This window comes from Xiphophorus maculatus, chromosome 12, assembly GCF_002775205.1.
Source record: "Xiphophorus maculatus strain JP 163 A chromosome 12, X_maculatus-5.0-male, whole genome shotgun sequence".
In the NCBI taxonomy this organism is placed as follows: domain Eukaryota; kingdom Metazoa; phylum Chordata; class Actinopteri; order Cyprinodontiformes; family Poeciliidae; genus Xiphophorus; species Xiphophorus maculatus.
In genome coordinates, this window is record NC_036454.1 from 2,650,176 (window position 1) to 2,668,189 (window position 18,014).

The 18,014-nt window shown below is 39.2% G+C and overlaps 1 protein-coding gene and 1 long non-coding RNA gene across 2 annotated transcripts; one reads left to right on the top strand and one right to left on the bottom strand.

The window, feature by feature from the left end:
- The first annotated feature begins 2,783 nt into the window (after positions 1-2,783).
- Positions 2,784-17,355, top strand: LOC102220392 (solute carrier family 12 member 2-like). The gene is made up of 26 exons (XM_023343921.1): positions 2,784-3,476; positions 5,511-5,633; positions 5,716-5,791; positions 5,922-6,017; positions 6,329-6,468; positions 6,547-6,657; positions 7,364-7,472; positions 7,560-7,687; positions 7,900-7,984; positions 8,531-8,679; positions 10,868-10,975; positions 11,611-11,734; positions 11,820-11,921; positions 11,994-12,149; positions 12,933-13,032; positions 13,115-13,226; positions 13,305-13,445; positions 13,534-13,640; positions 14,401-14,480; positions 14,674-14,814; positions 14,888-15,007; positions 15,201-15,312; positions 15,404-15,490; positions 15,807-15,942; positions 16,026-16,093; positions 16,902-17,355. Exons 1-26 carry the CDS (start codon positions 3,060-3,062, stop codon positions 17,035-17,037), a joined length of 3,264 nt encoding a protein of 1,087 aa, XP_023199689.1. The 5' UTR covers positions 2,784-3,059; the 3' UTR covers positions 17,038-17,355.
- Positions 6,586-10,869, bottom strand: LOC111610316. Its single transcript, XR_002753598.1, has 3 exons — positions 9,644-10,869; positions 8,472-8,534; positions 6,586-6,668 (listed from the first exon to the last, which is right to left on the bottom strand). It is a non-coding gene; the product is annotated as an uncharacterized LOC111610316 (long non-coding RNA).
- Positions 17,356-18,014: the final 659 nt, after the last annotated feature.

Consider the following 18,014-nt stretch of genomic DNA (forward strand, 5'->3'; position numbering starts at 1 on the left):
GTAATTTCAGTGTTTCCATTAATTCAATTAAAATCAAACATAAATAAGTTTGATCATGTAATAAGTCATTAAAAAAATCACGCAGCGCTGCCATCGTCCAACCACTTCCTGTCTTCTTCATGGTTTCCAGCAGTAGTAACATCCGGTTGTTGATCATTTGACTCGTGTGACATCAAACTAATTTTGATAGAAACACAAAACCTTTTTTATCAAAAAACGTGAGTTTATTTTTTTTCTCGTTTATTGTCAGGGATGAAAATGAGAAATGAATGAACTATAGAGGCAAACACCTGCATTCTTTTTCTAAAAGGAAATGGCAAAATAAACCGACGTTGTAAAGAAAATAAGTGACTGTAAGTGTAAACAAAACTCAACAGTTAGCAGCCATTTGGACTTAGTTGCTAAATAACTAATAAACAAAGTTTTTACATCTTTTTTTTATAAAGCATTAAACCCAGAAAACTTTTAAAACTTCATCTGGAAATCGTTGTATCTAATTTATCCGTGTTGAGCTGCTCTTCTCCTGATTTTATTCAAGTTTTTGGACATTTTAAGTAGCTGAAGGTGAATCACTTCAGATTCATGTTGTTCATGTTTAGTTTGTGTTTTTTTAATTCAGTGTTTTACTCAAACATGTTTTAACCTCAGTTTATTTCAGATTATTTGGAAACTTGAAGGATGCATGAATATGCATTTCAAATTATTTAACATTTAAGACTGAATGTGAATATGTGTGCAGACAAAAACTGGGTTAATTTTTTCATGCATTAAACTCTTGTGATTTATTAAATCTATTGAGAAATAAATGCTATTTTGGGGAAATGAATTCATTTTGGGAAGTAATTATCTGTTTTCTAAATAAAAGTTTATTTTTGGTGTAATTTTGTCATTTTTCTCTCATTTTGAAACGTTTTTATTTCAGTTTTCAAACTGTTTGATTTTTTTACTGAAGCTTCAATTAAAAGTTTTTCACCCTGTTGGACGTTTTGCTGTTTTTATTGTTTTTACAAATCAATCATAATCAACAAAATTTGGCTTTTTGTCAACAGAAATTTTCCTAAAACAAAAAAACCTTTTCATGTCAAAATTCTAACTAGTTTCTACAAAATGAGGATTAAAATATTAAACGTGACTTCAGTATTTAGTAGATCTAAATGTTTTACAAAAATAAAAGATAAAACATCCAGCGGTGTGAAATTTTTTCAAAGCAGTTAAATATACTTATCTTTATTCATGAATTGGATTTTTTTTAGTTGTAATTTGTCCATTTTTAAGTTTATGTTGTTTCATCATTTGCTGTTTTTGAACTGATGAGTGTTAAAAACTGGTGACAAAATGTTCATTAAAGGAAAGAAGCTGCTGATGTTTCTTGAAGAAATTTATTAGATTAATAATTTAATTTAATCTGATTGCAAACAAAAAGGATAAAAAGTGGGTTATTAGAATCTGCTCAGGGCCAAAGTCTGACGAACTCGGCTAAATGATTAGCAGGTCCAGTTATCGGTTTCGGCCGTTAATCCTCGGCTGTTTGAGGAGGATTTTCCTGGAGATTGTGATTCTTTCCAGAGTCAATCCTGATTCCTGCTGACCACAGAGACCAGCTGATGATCCGTTTCTGCTCAGCTGGAGAATATTTAACCTGAGTTGATCCATAAAAACTTTACTAAAACAAAAAATAAAAACCTGGCTTCATTTATTCTCCTTATTTTAATTCGACAATCTGGTCAATTACCAACAAATCTGCTGCATAAAAATTTGAAGAAAACTTTCTACATATAATTAATAATTTCTCCAAATGAAATGTACAACTACCTTTCAGATTCAAATGTAAAAAAAAACTGGAGCTAAGTTAAAGAATTTGCAGATTTCAAGGTTTTATATCAGTGAGGATGTTAAAGTTTGGTAATAAAATGAAAATAGGTTTAACTTGTTTCCATATTTTCTGAAGGATTTTGATCTTCCAGACATTTTTCTGCAGGAATATCAAAACTGTTTGACCTGCCTGCAATCTGAAGTATTTAAATCATTATCTGGAAAACTGTAAATATCCATAATTTCTTAAAAACTAAAACATGTCTTCAAGAGGGAGATGATAGAACAAAATGGAATATAAAATGTTCTTCATCCTATTTGTTATTCTGGTTTTAACAGAAATTTCAGCAGATAATTTCAGACTCTTAACAGCTGGATCTTTCCTGCAGTTCCACTTTGAACCACCAGATGTCGCAGTTTGACACGTGACTCTTGTCGCTGGATTTAATCCACAGGTGCTTCCCTCTGAACCCAAACAGAAACACCTTCAAAATCACAAACTGAGGAGAATTAAAACTCTGCAGCAGAAACTGTTTCAGGATAATATTCATAATAAAATGTGTTACATTCGTTCCGCTCAGTGATAAAATGGCTGTAAATGAAGTGATTTAGCCGTAGAATCAGAAGCTGTGCGCAGGTTTGTGCCTGCTGGGTTTGTTGTTCAGTGTTTGGCGCAGAAAGCGGCTGTTGTTCTCTGTATGCTAATCCCGCCGCGGATCTGTGTGAATGACTCAGTGTGTCACCGATAACAAATGGCTTTGTTAAAAACAGAGCTGCGCACCAAACCTAAAGAATATGTGAAATATTCTCATTTTCTGCCGGTTTCAAAGACTAAAAGTATAAATATGTTTTAATAAAAGTTAAACTGTTGTTTTTTTCTGCAGTTATGCAAGTTTGTTTTGTTTTGTTTTGATTGTTCTGGTGTGTAACGGCCTCCATCCCCTCCTCTTCAGGTCTCCTGCAGCGCAGAGGGAGGAGGAGACGCTCATCTCAATAAAGCGCTTGATTCATCATGTGAGGGAGAAAAACGCAGAGTTGCGGCAGAGTCCGGTGTCCTTTACGCACGGACTGCGCATCTCCGCTGTGCGTCCTGGCGCATCCACCCGGAGCTCAGCAGGAGAGAAAATATTGTTTCTAGATTCGTTTCATATCGGATTTGTGTTTCCACTCAGCTTGAAGTTCGATATGTCTGTGAAGTGACGGGTCCAGTTCGGAGCAGTAAAACTTTTCCTGTTATCGTTTGAATCATGTCGGAAAGGAAACCGTCGCTGAGGGCCGGCGGCTCCGCGCAGAGCCGCTTCCAGGTGGATGTGGTGACGGAGGGTTCCTCCGCCGCGGCCCCGGCTCCAGAGGAGTCCAAGGGCCGCTTCAAGGTGGTGGGCTTCATGGACCCGGGCCTGGGCCCCGCCGCGGACATCGGGCTCCCGCCGGATGTCTTCCACGAGCCGGACACGGCAAAGAGCGACTCCGTGAGCCTCCACTCCACGGGCACCGGGCAGACCCACATCTCCGACTCCCACTCCAACACCTACTACATGCGGACCTTCGGACACAACACCATCGACGCGGTACCGAACATCGAGTTCTACCGGCAGACCGCGGCTCCGTTCGGGGAGAAACTCACCAGACCGTCGCTGTCGGAGCTGCACGACGAACTCGATAAAGTAACAATAATCAGTTTACGTTCAAAGTCGTTTTAGTTAGGAGGAGCAGGTTGGTACGGAAATCAGACAAAATGCTGATTTTCAAAGTTTTAATCTTTTTGACTTTTTTCTCAGAATTCTGAGGAAAAAAGTAAATTTTTGTTCAGTGTCCCTCATCCTTTTCCGTACATTTAGCTTTATTTGCACAGAAAGTCTGATGAACTGTAAAACCTGTAAAACTGTAAAATATTAGTTTTGATCTGATAAATTATTGATGAAAAAATAACAGAGAATAAAAACTGACTGGCATTTCCCTGCTGGTTTTACAGCTGAATGAACCGATGATTCTTTTTAAAGATCTCTGGCAGAAGCTAACAGATGTTTTTTTAATTATTTGATCATTCCACCGACTAATGAGGGCCTTTAGAAGAACAACTGGCCCACAGCATCACGGGTCCTCCACCATCCTTCCTTTGTTTCAGACTCAGTGGCTAAAAAACGTCCCGTCAGCAAACTTCATGTTTCTGTTTGACAGAGAGGAACTCTTTTCTTCTTTTTCTCTTTGCTGCAGTTTTCTATCAGTGAGTTTTGGAGATTTGAAGGCCTGACATTCATGGAGCCTCATTTAGCCGAACAGCCATCAGGCTCATCACCATGCTAACATTTCAATATACTGTTGATGCTGGGGGGAAATAAAGGCGCAGGGTTTGTTCTAGTCAAGTCTTTAACAAAAAGGCTCATTTCTACTGGGATAGATATGTTTAGATAGACAAAAATCAGCATTTACAGTCAATCTGTTTAGTTTTAACACTAGGACTACCAGGATTTTGAAAAATTCCTATCTCTACCAAGACAGGCCAAATTGGGTATCTTCCTAGAGCTACCGAGAGAGGGCCAAACTGGGTTATTAGCATCCAAATGTGGCCAAACTGACGACTCTGAATGGTCTAATTAGCATCCCTGTAGATGTGACCATAGCCTGAGGGACCAGCAGGGGGGAGGAGAGCCAAACTGATTTACATAACAAAGGTGCCTCTTCACACCCTCTCTTGGAGGGCCAAACTGGCCCCTCTCTGGTACCTAGACGAAGATTCCCATTTTGGGAATCTGTGGTAGTTCTAGTGTTAAAAGCATTAAAGCATAAAAACATGACTGACTGTCAAAAGCAACTAAAACTCTTTTCTTTGTGATTTTTCAGCTGTAGTTTTAGTTGACTTGCTCTGTCAATTTAGACTCCAATCTTTATTAGAACAAACTCGACGCCTTTATTCGTTCTACAGGGACACTGGCCCCTGACGGCCCCCATCTAGAACCGTCCATGCTGTAAACGTCGAGGCCCCACAGGGCCAACAGAGCCAAACAACCAGGAAACTCTGGTCTAGATTCTGTTCTATAAACTTTAATAATCTTTTCACTTTTCAAAACATCTCAGACATCAATAAATGGTTCCTCAGAAATTTCCCTTTTGTTTTTTTAGAAATTTTCTGATTAATCTCACAATTTCTGACTAGTTTCTAGCAAATTTTCTTCTTTTCAAACTCAGAAATTTCCACTTTTTTTCTAGAAAATTTCTGAGATTATTCTCAAAACTCCCATTTTCTAACAAATTGAAACTCAGAAAATTTACAAAAGTTCAACATGTTTGACCTTTCAAAATGTCTAAAGTTTTTTTTCCAACTTCCTGTTTTGTCTAGAACATTTCTGAGGTTAATCTCACAAATTCAACTTTTCAAACTCAAAAATTTCCTTATTTTTTTCTAGAAAAATTCTAAGATTATTAGAACAACTTATGAGTTTTTTCTAGAAAACTTTAAAATTTTCAGGTTCATAAATTTCGAAGTTTTTCTAGTACATTTTTGAGACTAATCTCAAAATTTCTGAGTTTTTTGGTTGAAATTTATTCCTTTTTCTATCAACAATGGCCCTGATACGTCATCCTACCAAAGAACCGCTGAAGAATTTAGAAAACAAATGTTGAAACTCTGACCCACTTTCTTGATTTACCTGGATATTTTTCCTGACATTTCTTCTTTTTGAAATTCCTTCTCCCTTCAGGAGCCGTTCGAGGACGGCCTGGTCAACGGCGAGGAGCCGTCAGCAGCCGAGGAGGCGGCGGCGTTGATGGCGAAGGAGGCGAAGGGAGGAGCGGTGAAGTTCGGCTGGGTGAAGGGCGTCCTGGTTGGTGACAACAGATGGAGTCTCTGATACACTGAGTGTTTACGGCAGTCAGGTGTTGTTAACCTGTAGAAACGTGTTCCAGGTGCGCTGCATGCTGAACATCTGGGGAGTGATGCTCTTCATCAGAATGTCCTGGATCGTTGGTCAGGCTGGAATCGGTGGGTGAAAATCTCCCATCCAGACGAACATTGGAGTTAAAGTTTGGTTTTTGTTCTCAGATGTTGGGCGTGAAGTGAAGGAGCTTTTCTTGTTCAGGGTTTTAACAGTTTAGGTGTTTTTGTGAAACAGGACTCACCATCGCCATCATCCTCATGGCCACTCTGGTCACCACCATCACCGGCCTGTCGACCTCCGCCATAGCAACCAACGGCTTCGTACGCGGAGGTGAGGAACCGACCAGCAGGAGGAAAACTTCAGACGGATTCAGCAGAGCAGATAGAGGGAAAGATTCAGTTTTAACCACATCTAAGATTTTTCTCTGATTTTAGGACTAAAATAAATAAGATCTGCATGACTGAGTATCAGAGCCAGACAGAATAACAGAATAAAGTCATAATATTAGCAGAAGATTCAATATTATCAGATAAAATATTGTAAAAATTGTTACTATAATCATTAATAAACACAATAAGATTTAATTTAAGAGCTGTTATGCAACAGTATTTGTCATCTGTACGTATCAATGATTACTTGAGGTGGAGCGTACTACCTGATCTCCAGAAGTCTGGGTCCAGAGTTCGGAGGCTCCATCGGTCTCATCTTCGCCTTCGCCAACGCTGTGGCGGTGGCCATGTACGTCGTGGGTTTTGCTGAGACGGTGGTTGAGATGCTCAGTGTAAGAACTTTATAAAACATTTTAAAACCTGTCAGATGATGAAGATTAGGCCTAAAATGAAACATTTTCCTGCTGCAGGACGTCGACGCTCTGATGACCGATGAGCTGAACGACATTCGCATCGTCGGGACGCTGACCGTCATCCTGCTGCTGGGAATCTCCGTAGCTGGGATGGAGTGGGAAGCCAAGGTAAGAAAACGCTGAAAAAACAGGAAATTATACATTTGGTTCATTAAAAATGATGAACCAAAGTTGTTAGTTCTTACAGATTCACCAAAGGTACATTTTATTTTTTCTTTTGACAGTAATGTGTTCAGTAGTCAGTTCATGGAGCATCTTGAATACTGACAGTCGTTCTCCTACAGTATAAGGATTTTATAACGTTTTTTCCTTTAAGAATCTATGATAATATTTTGTTTGTGAGTTAAATTAAGTTTTATATTTTCTTTTTTTGGGTAAACGCATCACTAACTCATTAAGTCTTAGGTCTAGTTTCTAGTGCAAATAACTTATTACACTTCAAATGAGACAAAACAAACTTACGAGTAATTTTTCAGCAACATATGAGTTTATTTTGAGTCATTAATTCCTTCATTTTGATGAAAAGGTTCTAGTTCCACTAGCACATAACTTCATTTCTAACATGGGAAAAATGTTTGGTTATAAATTAAATAATCTGCCAGTGGGACTAGAACTTTTTAATCAAAATTAATGAATTTTGAGTTAAAAAAAAAAATCATATATGTTGCTGAAAATTTATTTTTGTCTTGTTTTAAGTGTAGGAAGATATTTGCACTAGAAACAGGATAAAAATACTTTGTAAGATTGTGAGTTTGCTGTGCTTTCTGTTCATGCTGTTAAGTAATTGAATCCTTTGGTTCTCTGGATCCATCAGGCTCAGATCGTCCTCTTGGTGATCCTGCTAGCGGCTATCGCTAACTACTTCCTCGGCTCTTTCATCCCGGTGGACAACAAAGAGCCCAAAGGATTCTTTGGTTACCACAGTAAGTTTACATCCTACATGCTAACCATCCTCTTAAATTGTTACTCCAGATTTTCTTTGACTCTTTTTTAACTGTCCTGTTTCTCAGCTGCCATCCTTTTTGAGAACTTCGGTCCAGATTTTAGAGAAGAAGAAACGTTTTTCTCTGTGTTTGCGATTTTCTTCCCTGCTGCCACTGGGATCCTAGCAGGAGCCAACATCTCTGGTGACCTCGCTGTGCGTTTTTATCGCATAAAATAAATATATAATCAATTTAAATAGAAATTTTAGGTCTCTCTGCCAGATACCCATTTTAAAGTATCTGGTGTTCCTCAGGGCTTTGTGTAGGGACCTTAGAATAGATGAATCTTCTTGTTTTAATTTTTTCTGGTTTTGTTTTCATAAAATAATCTAATTAAAAGTGAATATTTTCATTTCTTTGCCGTTAGGACCCTCAGTCTGCGATCCCTAAAGGAACCCTGCTGGCCATCCTCATCACAGGCTTCACCTACGTGGCTGTTGCCTTTTCTGCAGGTTCATTTAAATATACATTATTTTATTTTAGCTATAACCGAGCTAATGTTTAGCCAGACGTAAAATTATTATATTTAAACACGTCGCAATAAGCAATTAGTCAATTAATTGAATGCTAAATTAAAATGAGCTCCAATTTGATTAATATCTTGTGAAATGTAATTTTTCTTATAAAACATATAATCCATATTATTTATGGTTTAGATTGTGTGAAGTTATTATTTCCATTTTATTTATTGTATCTGATTATTTTATTTTGGATTTTAAAATGTCTTCCAGTTGCATTGTGGGATGTCCTTATCACAGTGTTAGAGGGTATTCTTGCATTATTATTGCCACCATCAATATATTACATGAAAATGGTCTCAAAACAACAATATTATCATTTATTGCAACAACTTCTGGGACAATTAATTTGTATATTTTGTATTACATTTTTAAGACTCTTTTGGTTTAAAAATCAAAGTTAAATTCAGATTAAATGTACCTTAAAGGCCTGGTTGTTGTTGTTTTTGCTCCTTCGGTGAAGTTCCTGTTGTTTCTCAGGTTCCTGTATTGTGAGAGATGCGACTGGTGACCACAACGACACGGTGAGCGACACGGTGAACTGCACAGACGCCGCCTGTACGCTGGGCTACGATTTCTCCATCTGTAAGGAGGGAGGCTGCCAGTACGGCCTGATGAACGACTTCCAGGTAGAAACACCTCGGGCCAGACCATCCCTCCATTTTAATCAAGTTAATTGGTGTAATTGCCTCATCGCAGTGTGGACGTTAGCATTGATGCTACTTTAGGCTTGAATAGCTTTGCTAGTAGGCTAATTCCGTTTAGCACAACTTTAACGCAACAACAGCCAGTTCAGCATCCCGTCAGATCAGATCAGGTTTAGAAGCAGAAATTAAGCCGCAGAGGAAGCAGCTTCATTTTACATCGTTGTTTGTGGATGTAGCTTGTGCGTCAGATTTAAGGTCGCACCAGAAACACATGAATGCGAAGGTTCCGCCTGGGGATAAAAAGCGATCAATTGCGTTAACTTTTTTTTTTTTTTAAATAAACTACGTGACTGATTAATCAAAATTAAAGACATGGACACAACCAACATACAATCTTACTATAAATTCTGTAATGAAATCTGGGCACCACATCTATCTTGTCAGAGATTCAGACAGAAACTATTGTTATAAAGTCTCTCAATCTGTAATAAATAAGAATGAAAAGTCACAATTAATGAAATTGTTGCTGTTGAATTTTTTTCCTCGTTTTAATATCTTGTTTTCTGTGTGTTTCAAGCTGTTACAAAAATTAACAGCAATATTTTGGGTTATTTAGCCTATAATGACAATAAAAATTAATTAATTTTCAAAGCCAAATTTTCATCATGTTAATTCAAATAAAAAATTAGCAAGCTTACAAAGTGCTGGGAACTAAATATTTAGCTTAGTTACTGAGAAGTTGATGATCTGAGCAGATATGGGTCACTAATCTTGTGGTAATTTCATGTTTTATGAGGACCATCACCTAACATGTTCTTGTGTCTTTCCTGTTTTGAAGAGAGGCTAAGATATTTGATATTTGAGGAAAGATGCAGAGAAGCTTGGGAATGTGTGTTACGTAAAGGCCAGGGAGCGGACAGAGAGCGACGTGCATCAACACACCCACCGGCATTGTTTTCCCTGGAGGCCCATCGCTCTCTGGCCGCTGGCGATGCCGTGTCAGGACACAACGCTGTCCCACTTCCCAGAGTCCAAAACACGTCACAGCCGTCCACACGCCGCCGCCGCACCAACACCAGGCCGCCATCATCATTTCTGCTGCTGCAGAAAACTCTGTCACAACTTAATCTGGTTAGAAGGTGTTGGAGTGATGCTGAGGGAGTATAGATGCCCTCAGACTGTGTGTGTGTGTGTGTGTGTGTGTGTGTGTGTGTCTGTTAGAAACAGAACGGTTCTCAGCATCATGCAGAGAGCCGTACAGAGATAATGGCGTCCGTTGTTCTGGGTCACAAGATTGGTGCTGGTCGGACCTGAATGAGCGCATTATGGCCGCCGCCTGCGCTCACTTCCAACCCGCTGACACTGATCTCACTGAGCGCGCTCCAACACACACCACGCTGCTGCTAATGTGACCACAGGACGGCTCTGGACTAAAACACACTCTGAGTATCTGTTACAGCCCAGCCAGGGCCGGCCAAAGCCTTTTTGGGGCCCAAAGTAGATTGTCATTCCGGGCCCCCATTCGCCTTTACCAACATGCTTCATCATTTCTACACTACTCTGTATGTTTAACATCCCTACCACAATTAGCATCCTTTGTAATTAGCTTACATCATGCCAGTGTTATAGCTTTTAACATGACTATTAAATTTAACTTTATGAGAGCAGCAAACAAAAAAAAAAGATTTTGAGATGCAGAATATTAAGTGTGTGGTTTTATTTTAGTTATTTATAAGTAACATCAGCTGATAAACATTAAATTTACAGTCAGTTAACAAGTTTGACATGTTATACGGGATTAATTTGTCATATGTGTACTAACTATAAAAACATTTTAGACATTTTTGTTTTAATAGCATTTAGTTTGTACTATCCAATGTTATTTTCAATATATATATTTTATTATGCTAGCTGGTGCTCTTTGGAGCCCCCTGGTGGTCCAGATATTTAACTTGCATATATCTTGGGCCGGCTCTGATCCCAGCTATCAGGAATCTGTCAGCCTCTGTTACTGAATTTTTCTGTTTATGAAGCAGCTCAATCAAATCGGATCAATGAAAAAGAGAAATTCTGGATAAATGTTTTCATGTGTGAGGATGGAACAGCCAGTCGATCAGATGTCCAGAGTGTATTTAAAGTAAAAGGTGTGTGTGTGTGTGTGTGTGTCCAGGTGATGAGTCTGGTGTCGTACTTTGGGCCGTTGATCACTGCAGGGATTTTTTCAGCTACTTTGTCTTCAGCTTTAGCTTCACTGGTCAGCGCACCCAAAGTCTTCCAGGTCAGATGAAAAATTTTTATTTGATCCACAATTTAAGTTTTTTGTATTTTTTCTTTTACCTTTTTTAATATGTATATTTTATCTGATTTTATTGTTTTATTAGAAATTAATTCAGGTTTTCATGGTGTTTAATATTTTATTTGCATTTTGTGTTGTTTTATGTTTGTTATAATTTTGCTCCATCTAATTTTGTTTTGTCCCGTTTTACTTTCTTTAATTTTTTGTTTAAACTATTCAACGGAAAATATTTCACATTTACATTTTGTATATATTTTTTGTATTTCACTTATTTTCCATTTATGCCTGCTTTATATTATTAATATTTCGTATTATTAATGTTATCAAATTATTAATATGATAATATTAATATTAATAATATTAATATTAATTGTTAATGCCGCCATTTCCCTGTAGCTTTGTGGGGCAGTTTGACCTTTTAGAATTAGTCTTTTATTTGATTATTTAATGACAATTAAAGCATAAAAATGGAGCAAATCAGGTGCAAAAGAGCCATTCTGTCATCCTGATTTCCATTTTTTCTTTTCATATTTTGTTTCTTTCTTAAATAAATGAATAATGTGAATAAAACTCGAAGGCCCAGATGTATTTTCTAACAGCAGCTGTTGGCTCTCCAGGCTCTCTGTAAGGACAACATCTATCCTGGTCTGGGGATTTTTGCGAAGGGTTACGGTAAAAACAACGAGCCTCTGCGCGGATACGTCCTGACCTTCTGCATCGGCCTCGCCTTCATCCTCATCGGTGGGCAGCTGAGCTTCATCCTCTCAGATAAAAACAGAATAAATATCTAAACACAAAGCTAACGAATCTGTTTGTGTCCGACCAGCCGAACTGAACATCATCGCTCCCATCATCTCCAACTTCTTCTTGGCCTCTTATGCGCTCATCAACTTCTCTGTCTTCCATGCCTCCCTGGCCAACTCTCCAGGTTAAATCCATAAAATCAAACTTTATTCCTGCAGAAATCGCTCTGGTGTTCTGACTCCCTGTTTCTCCACAGGGTGGCGCCCTAGCTTCAAGTACTACAACATGTGGGTTTCTCTGGCTGGGGCCGTCCTGTGCTGCGTTGTGATGTTTGTCATCAACTGGTGGGCCGCCCTCGTCACGCTGCTCATCATCCTCGCCCTCTACATCTACGTCGGATACAAGAAACCAGGTGAGAAGGAGGCAAAACCACAGAAGAAGAACTTAAATATTCACCATCAGTGGGAACGTCTCTGAAAAAATACACCAAAACCTCTAAAATCTTCTAAAAATGTCTTAATAACCCCAAAAATAATATAAAATCTCAACATATCAGGCATTTTAGAGGTTGGTTGAATGAAACACGGCATGGATTTGTTTTTAAAAGATGTAAAATTTAATATATTTCAATTTAGTTTAACTCACATTTATCCATCCATCCCAGAAGCCAGAGGTTTGAATGTGTATGGAGGGCCAAAAGGGACAAATTTAAATAAACAAATACATTATTAAATTATTAAATGAATGTAACATGAAATGGCTACATTAAATATAATACAATATGTAATCAAATCATTAAAATGCAATCTTATAATAGCAGATGTAGATAACTAATTAAAAGTTAATTTAATTATTAAATGCTTTCTGTTCCTGCAGTGTCACCATGACGCTACTAAACCTTAACTGCAGATAAATTGTCTAAATTGATTCTTAAGGGTTCTGTGTTTGTTCAAATTGTGACATTTTTGTGTAAATGTGTTTAATTCTGCAATATTAAACCTAGAAGTGTCTCAGTGCTGCCCTCTTAGGGTTAAACAGTGGCTACTGCAGTTGATTTTTCCTGCTGGTTAAAGTCTAAATCCAGGCTGAAATCAGTTCTTTTAGCTCTGCATCTACTTTTTAAAAATTTAATTCATCACTGATATTTTACCTTGTATTCCATTTGTTTTCTGATTTATGTGTTTTTACCCTGTAGATGTGAACTGGGGTTCGTCCACTCAGGCTCTGATCTATAACCAGGCTCTGACCCACTGCCTCAACCTGTCCAGTGTCGAGGACCACGTCAAAAACTTCAGGTCTTCCTCAGAAACTTTACAGATTCTCACCAGAAGCGTGGCTGTTTTCTCCTTGATGCGTTCTCTTTCTTTCCTTTTTCAGGCCGCAGTGTTTGGTTCTGGCCGGTTACCCAAACTCCCGCCCGGCGCTGCTGCAGTTGGTTCATTCGTTCACCAAGAACGTCAGCCTCATGGTCTGCGGTCACGTCAGGACGGTGCGAACTGCACTCAGCGTCCTGCGGGAATGTTTCATGCAACAGTTTCTCCAACCGTGTCTCCGTTTCCTCCTCCAGGTTTCCCGGCGGCCAAACTTCAAGGATCTTTCCCAGGACTACGTTCGGTGTCGACGCTGGCTGATTAAAAAACGGATCAAGGCTTTTTATTCTCCGGTTTTTGCAGACAACCTGAGGCACGGGGCGCAGTTACTCCTCCAGGTACAAAGACTGCTCTCAGATCTGATATGTGAATTAAAACCCGTTAAATTAAATTAAAAGATTCTCCATGGTGACTTCTTTGCTCCAGGCGGTTGGTTTGGGTCGTCTGAAGCCCAACACGCTGGTCATGGGTTTCAAAACCAACTGGAGCGACGGAAACATGAGAGACCTGGAGAATTACATCAACACAATACAGTGAGGGCTGAAATTTAACAATTTATATGTTGTAGTTTTAAGAACGTCAGAAATATCCGTCCATTCATTCATTGCCCTGATCCTAATCGAGGTCCAAACAGGAAACACGGTTCCTCCAGAAAGTTCTGGGTCTCACCAATTTCCCTGAAAACCTCCAAAGAAAACATCCCAATCATTTATCTGAGTCAATTTACTCCCTTTGTATGGAGCGATTTTAGTGCCAAGATTAAGACTACTGGGCACCAGTGGTGGAAACTTCCTTGTCACAGGAAGCTACAGCTACGCCAAAGATAGATATTGATCTGATTAATGATCGACCAGCACCGCCAAATGGAATGGAGAATACTGGCTAGCATTAGCTTTGGAGAGGCTAACTAGCTTTCCTAGGCTGGTCATCTCCTGCATTATCTACCTATGCTGTCCATTAGCATGATAAGCTAGTGTTAGCCTTGGATAGCCTGCTTCCTAGACAAATTTCTCCTACAGGAAACTAATAAAGTATCTTATCTTTATGTGTAAACATTAGCCTTGCATATGCTAACATCAGCCTTGGACAGGCTAGCATCTAGCAGGCTAATCTGGTCACCTGCATCTTGTACATCGAAGAAAAATGGTAGCTATCTATAAGCGTCATACGTTAGCGCGACGTTTCTGAACTCTGTGCCCTGAATATTTTAGTCTCCAGATCTGCTGATTTCATCGTCTTCTCTCCATTCCATGAATCTTTTGTGACACAAAGTTTTGTTGTAAAACGTTGCAGTGATGCGTTTGACCTGCAGTTTGGCGTGGTGATCCTCAGGCTGATGGATGGTTTGGACATCTCTCACATTCCAGGACAAGGTATCTCCGTGTTTTTACTGTAAATATGTCAGTTTTCAACGTCGTTTTCTCCAAATTCATATCCTCAGTTCTTCTTTCTTGCTTTTCCAAGCAAATGAAACATAAAAAGAACCAGAAACGTCTTCCTGAACTTCATTCTAATGCAGTTCTAAGTTTTAGGAAATGTCAGAAACAAAGGTGTTTTAATCTGTAGATGAGCTGCTGTCGCCCAGTGAGAAACCGCCAAAGGAAAGCAAAGATGTTCTGATTTCCGTCGGTCCGGCTAAAGACTCGGACTCGGATTCCTGTCCATCCAAAACCCACAGCAACCAGAGCAGCCCGCTCATCATCAGAGGTAGAGGAAAACCTGAACTGCTGCTTTTAATCACCGATTATCACATTTAGATGTTAAATATTTTACTCTGCAGCTACAGAGACCAAAAGTCCTCTGAGTCTGACTGACCAGCGCCTGCTGGAGAGCAGCCAGATGTTCAAGAAGAAACAGGGGAAGGGAACCATCGACGTCTGGTGGCTGTTTGACGACGGAGGTCAGAATTTAAAATTTATTCCACCAAACTTATGAACCCACATTCAGACAGAACCAGTTCTGTTTAGCATTTCACTGCGTGTTACTGAACCGTTCAGATGTTTCTTTAATCCTTTTAATACCAGGAATCAGAGAAGAACAGAGGAAATCCTGTTAAAGTGAAAACAAACCTGTTTTCTTGTGTTTTCCTGCAGGTCTGACTCTGCTGATCCCCTACCTGCTGACCAACAGGAGCAAATGGGCTGACTGCAGGATCCGGGTCTTCATCGGTGGAAAGATCAACCGGATTGACCACGACCGCCGAGCGTGAGTCTCCGTCTGCTGTTTTCTGTCCAGCCGAGTCCAGACAGCAGGATTTCTGTCCCGATTGCTCCAATCTGCCGCTTCGTCTCTGCAGGATGGCCACGCTGCTCAGCAGGTTCAGAATCGACTTCTCTGACATCAACGTTCTCGGAGACATCAACGTGAAACCCAAAAAACACAAGTAAGACTAAAGCCTTCTGCCTCTCCTCCGGTTGACAGACAGCTAAACCTGCTGGGGTTCAGTCTCTGATTCAATGGAAACTCAACTGGTAAACTGGTATGAAACCAAGAGCTCAGTAATAGAAAATATTAAATCTAAATCAAAACACCTGGTGAGGGAAACTATGCAGTCTCAGCCTGTTCCATATCAATTAAAAACTAATAAATCTCAGCAAAACGTTTCCATTTTGACACCAAATGTAGCTCAATTTTTGCAGCTAACTGTGTTGTAAAGACATAATTTAGAGATATTTCCAACAGTGTTTTTGCTGTGACAGTAAGCTGAGCTTTAAGGAGCTGATCGAGCCGTACCGGCTGAAGGAGGACGACATGGAGCAGGAGGCTGCAGAGAGGCTGAAGGCCCAGGAGCCCTGGAGGATCACCGACAACGAGCTGGAGCTCTACAAAGCCAAGGTTCTCTCTTCTCACTCACACCGACCCTGATAAAACCTGAACTCATTACTGAAACAAAGATGAATTTATGACTTCTCCTCCAGACCAACCGTCAGATCCGACTGAACGAGCTGCTGAAGGAACACTCCAGCAGCGCCAAGCTAATCGTGGTGTAAGGACTCCTTCAGCTTCCTATGAGAGAAACCAACCCATTTATTCCACTTGTTACAATAAACCTCATATTACCTAACACAGCGCAAAGCTAACGCACCAATCATAAACATTAGTTCTGCTAATGCTAAGGTGCTACATCAACAATATATTTAGCGGGCGCTAATGCTAAAGTGCTAACTTTAATTCATGTTATATCTAAACGTGAGCTACAACCTTTGAGCACCAATTTAATTTTTACATTTTCAAACTTGCTAAAATGCTAAAAAATAAATTCGATCAGCTATTAGCACATTAGTGGAATTTTATTAAAGCTTACAAAACAGCCAAGTAAATTAGTGCTTTACGGTTTCTCTTCAAAAGCTAATTTAGTAGAAACTAAAGCGCTAAATGTAAAATTTGCTGCACTATTAACGAAACTTTTAAAAAGTATAACTAATCGAATGTTTTTTAAAATTAGCAAAAATGCTGAAGCGTTAAATGAAAGATTAGCTCAAATTCACTTTAACCTTCAACCAAAAGCTTATAATGCAGTCAAGTAAATTAGCGCCTTGGAATTTCTCAGGAAAAACTAATTTAGTCTATTAGCTCATTAGCTAAAGTTTGCAAAACAGCAAAGTATTTTATCTGTAAAAATGTATTTAGGGGAAGCTAAGTGCGCTGTATGTTTTCAAAGTTATATTTTTGGGATATTTTAATCTTAAATTTCTCTAATATAAATGATTATTTGTGTGTGTGTGTGTGTGTGTGTGTGTGTGTGTGTGTGTGTGTGTGTGTGTGTGTGTGTGTGTGTGTGTGTGTGTGAGCAGAAGCATGCCGTTGGCCAGGAAGGGCACAGTGTCTAGCGCCCTCTACATGTGCTGGTTGGAAACGCTGTCCAAAGACCTTCCTCCGCTGCTGCTGGTCCGAGGAAACCACCAGAGTGTCCTCACCTTCTACTCTTAACACACACACCAACCCCGGCATGGTGTGTGTCACCGTTTATTTATTTCACATTTACATCTGCACAGAAACAGAAACATGATCAGACTCCAGGTTGTTGAAGGTTTCCTCCCGTCGCGTCATTTGTTCTCATTAACTTCTCTAATATGAAGCTGTTTATATATTTATTGGTTTCAACTGATTGAAGACATTTTAATTAATTATGGTCAACATTTAATTTAATGTGTTCAAATCCAGGTGTTCAGTTAAGTTTTATTCCTCTGGGTTTTCATGTTGCCAAACATTGTTTTTCTTTTGTAATAATTTTGTAGGTAATTTTAATAAAATATTAACTAAACAGAAGTTTGGTAGTTTTTTTTTATATCCAGTTCTGAGGTTTCATACAGACAGAAAAACATCAATTGTTCACATCTTGCTGCAATATAATAATACAACTAGAAAATTTCGGAAGAAATTTAGCCGGGGCCTGCCAAGGCGCGCCCGTCGGGCATGGGCCCGGCGTCGTCGCGCCACAAATCGGCGTCGACGCCAAAGGACGCCGCGACGTGATCAGTGGCACGCGGAGAACCGCAAGAACGTTAAGCGAGGCGGACGTGCACCGTTCGGTACGATTTAAAATGTTGTCAAGGCTTTTATTTTGGAAGTTTTGTTAACCTTCATTTCAAAGGGCCAAACTAATCCCATGCGTAATAGTCCTTGGGTTAAAATAGTTATATAATGCTCAAAACACAAGTAGCTGATGTAAAAATATTCAAGGCTTTTATTTTGAAATTTTCAGTATGCTTCATTTCAAAGGGCCAAACTAATACCACGTGTAACAGTGCTTTGGATGAAAAAGTCAAATAAAGCCAAAAAGAGCAATTACGTCATGTAAAATTATTCAAGGCTTTTATTTTGAAATTTTCAGAATGCTTCATTTCAAAGGGCCAAACTAATACCACGTGTAACAGTGCTTTGGATGAAAAAGTCAAATAAAGCCA

What these genes read in the sequence shown, in the direction of transcription:
- LOC102220392 (XM_023343921.1), top strand. Translation starts at nt 3,060, where the DNA reads ATGTCGGAAAGGAAACCGTCGCTGAGGGCCGGCGGCTCCGCGCAGAGC. An exon ending in CAGCCCGCTCATCATCAGAG is followed by an intron (nt 14,815 to 14,887) that starts GTAGAGGAAAAC and finishes TTTACTCTGCAG; the next exon opens with CTACAGAGACCAAAAGTCCT. An exon ending in AGCGCCAAGCTAATCGTGGT is followed by an intron (nt 16,094 to 16,901) that starts GTAAGGACTCCT and finishes GTGTGTGAGCAG; the next exon opens with AAGCATGCCGTTGGCCAGGA.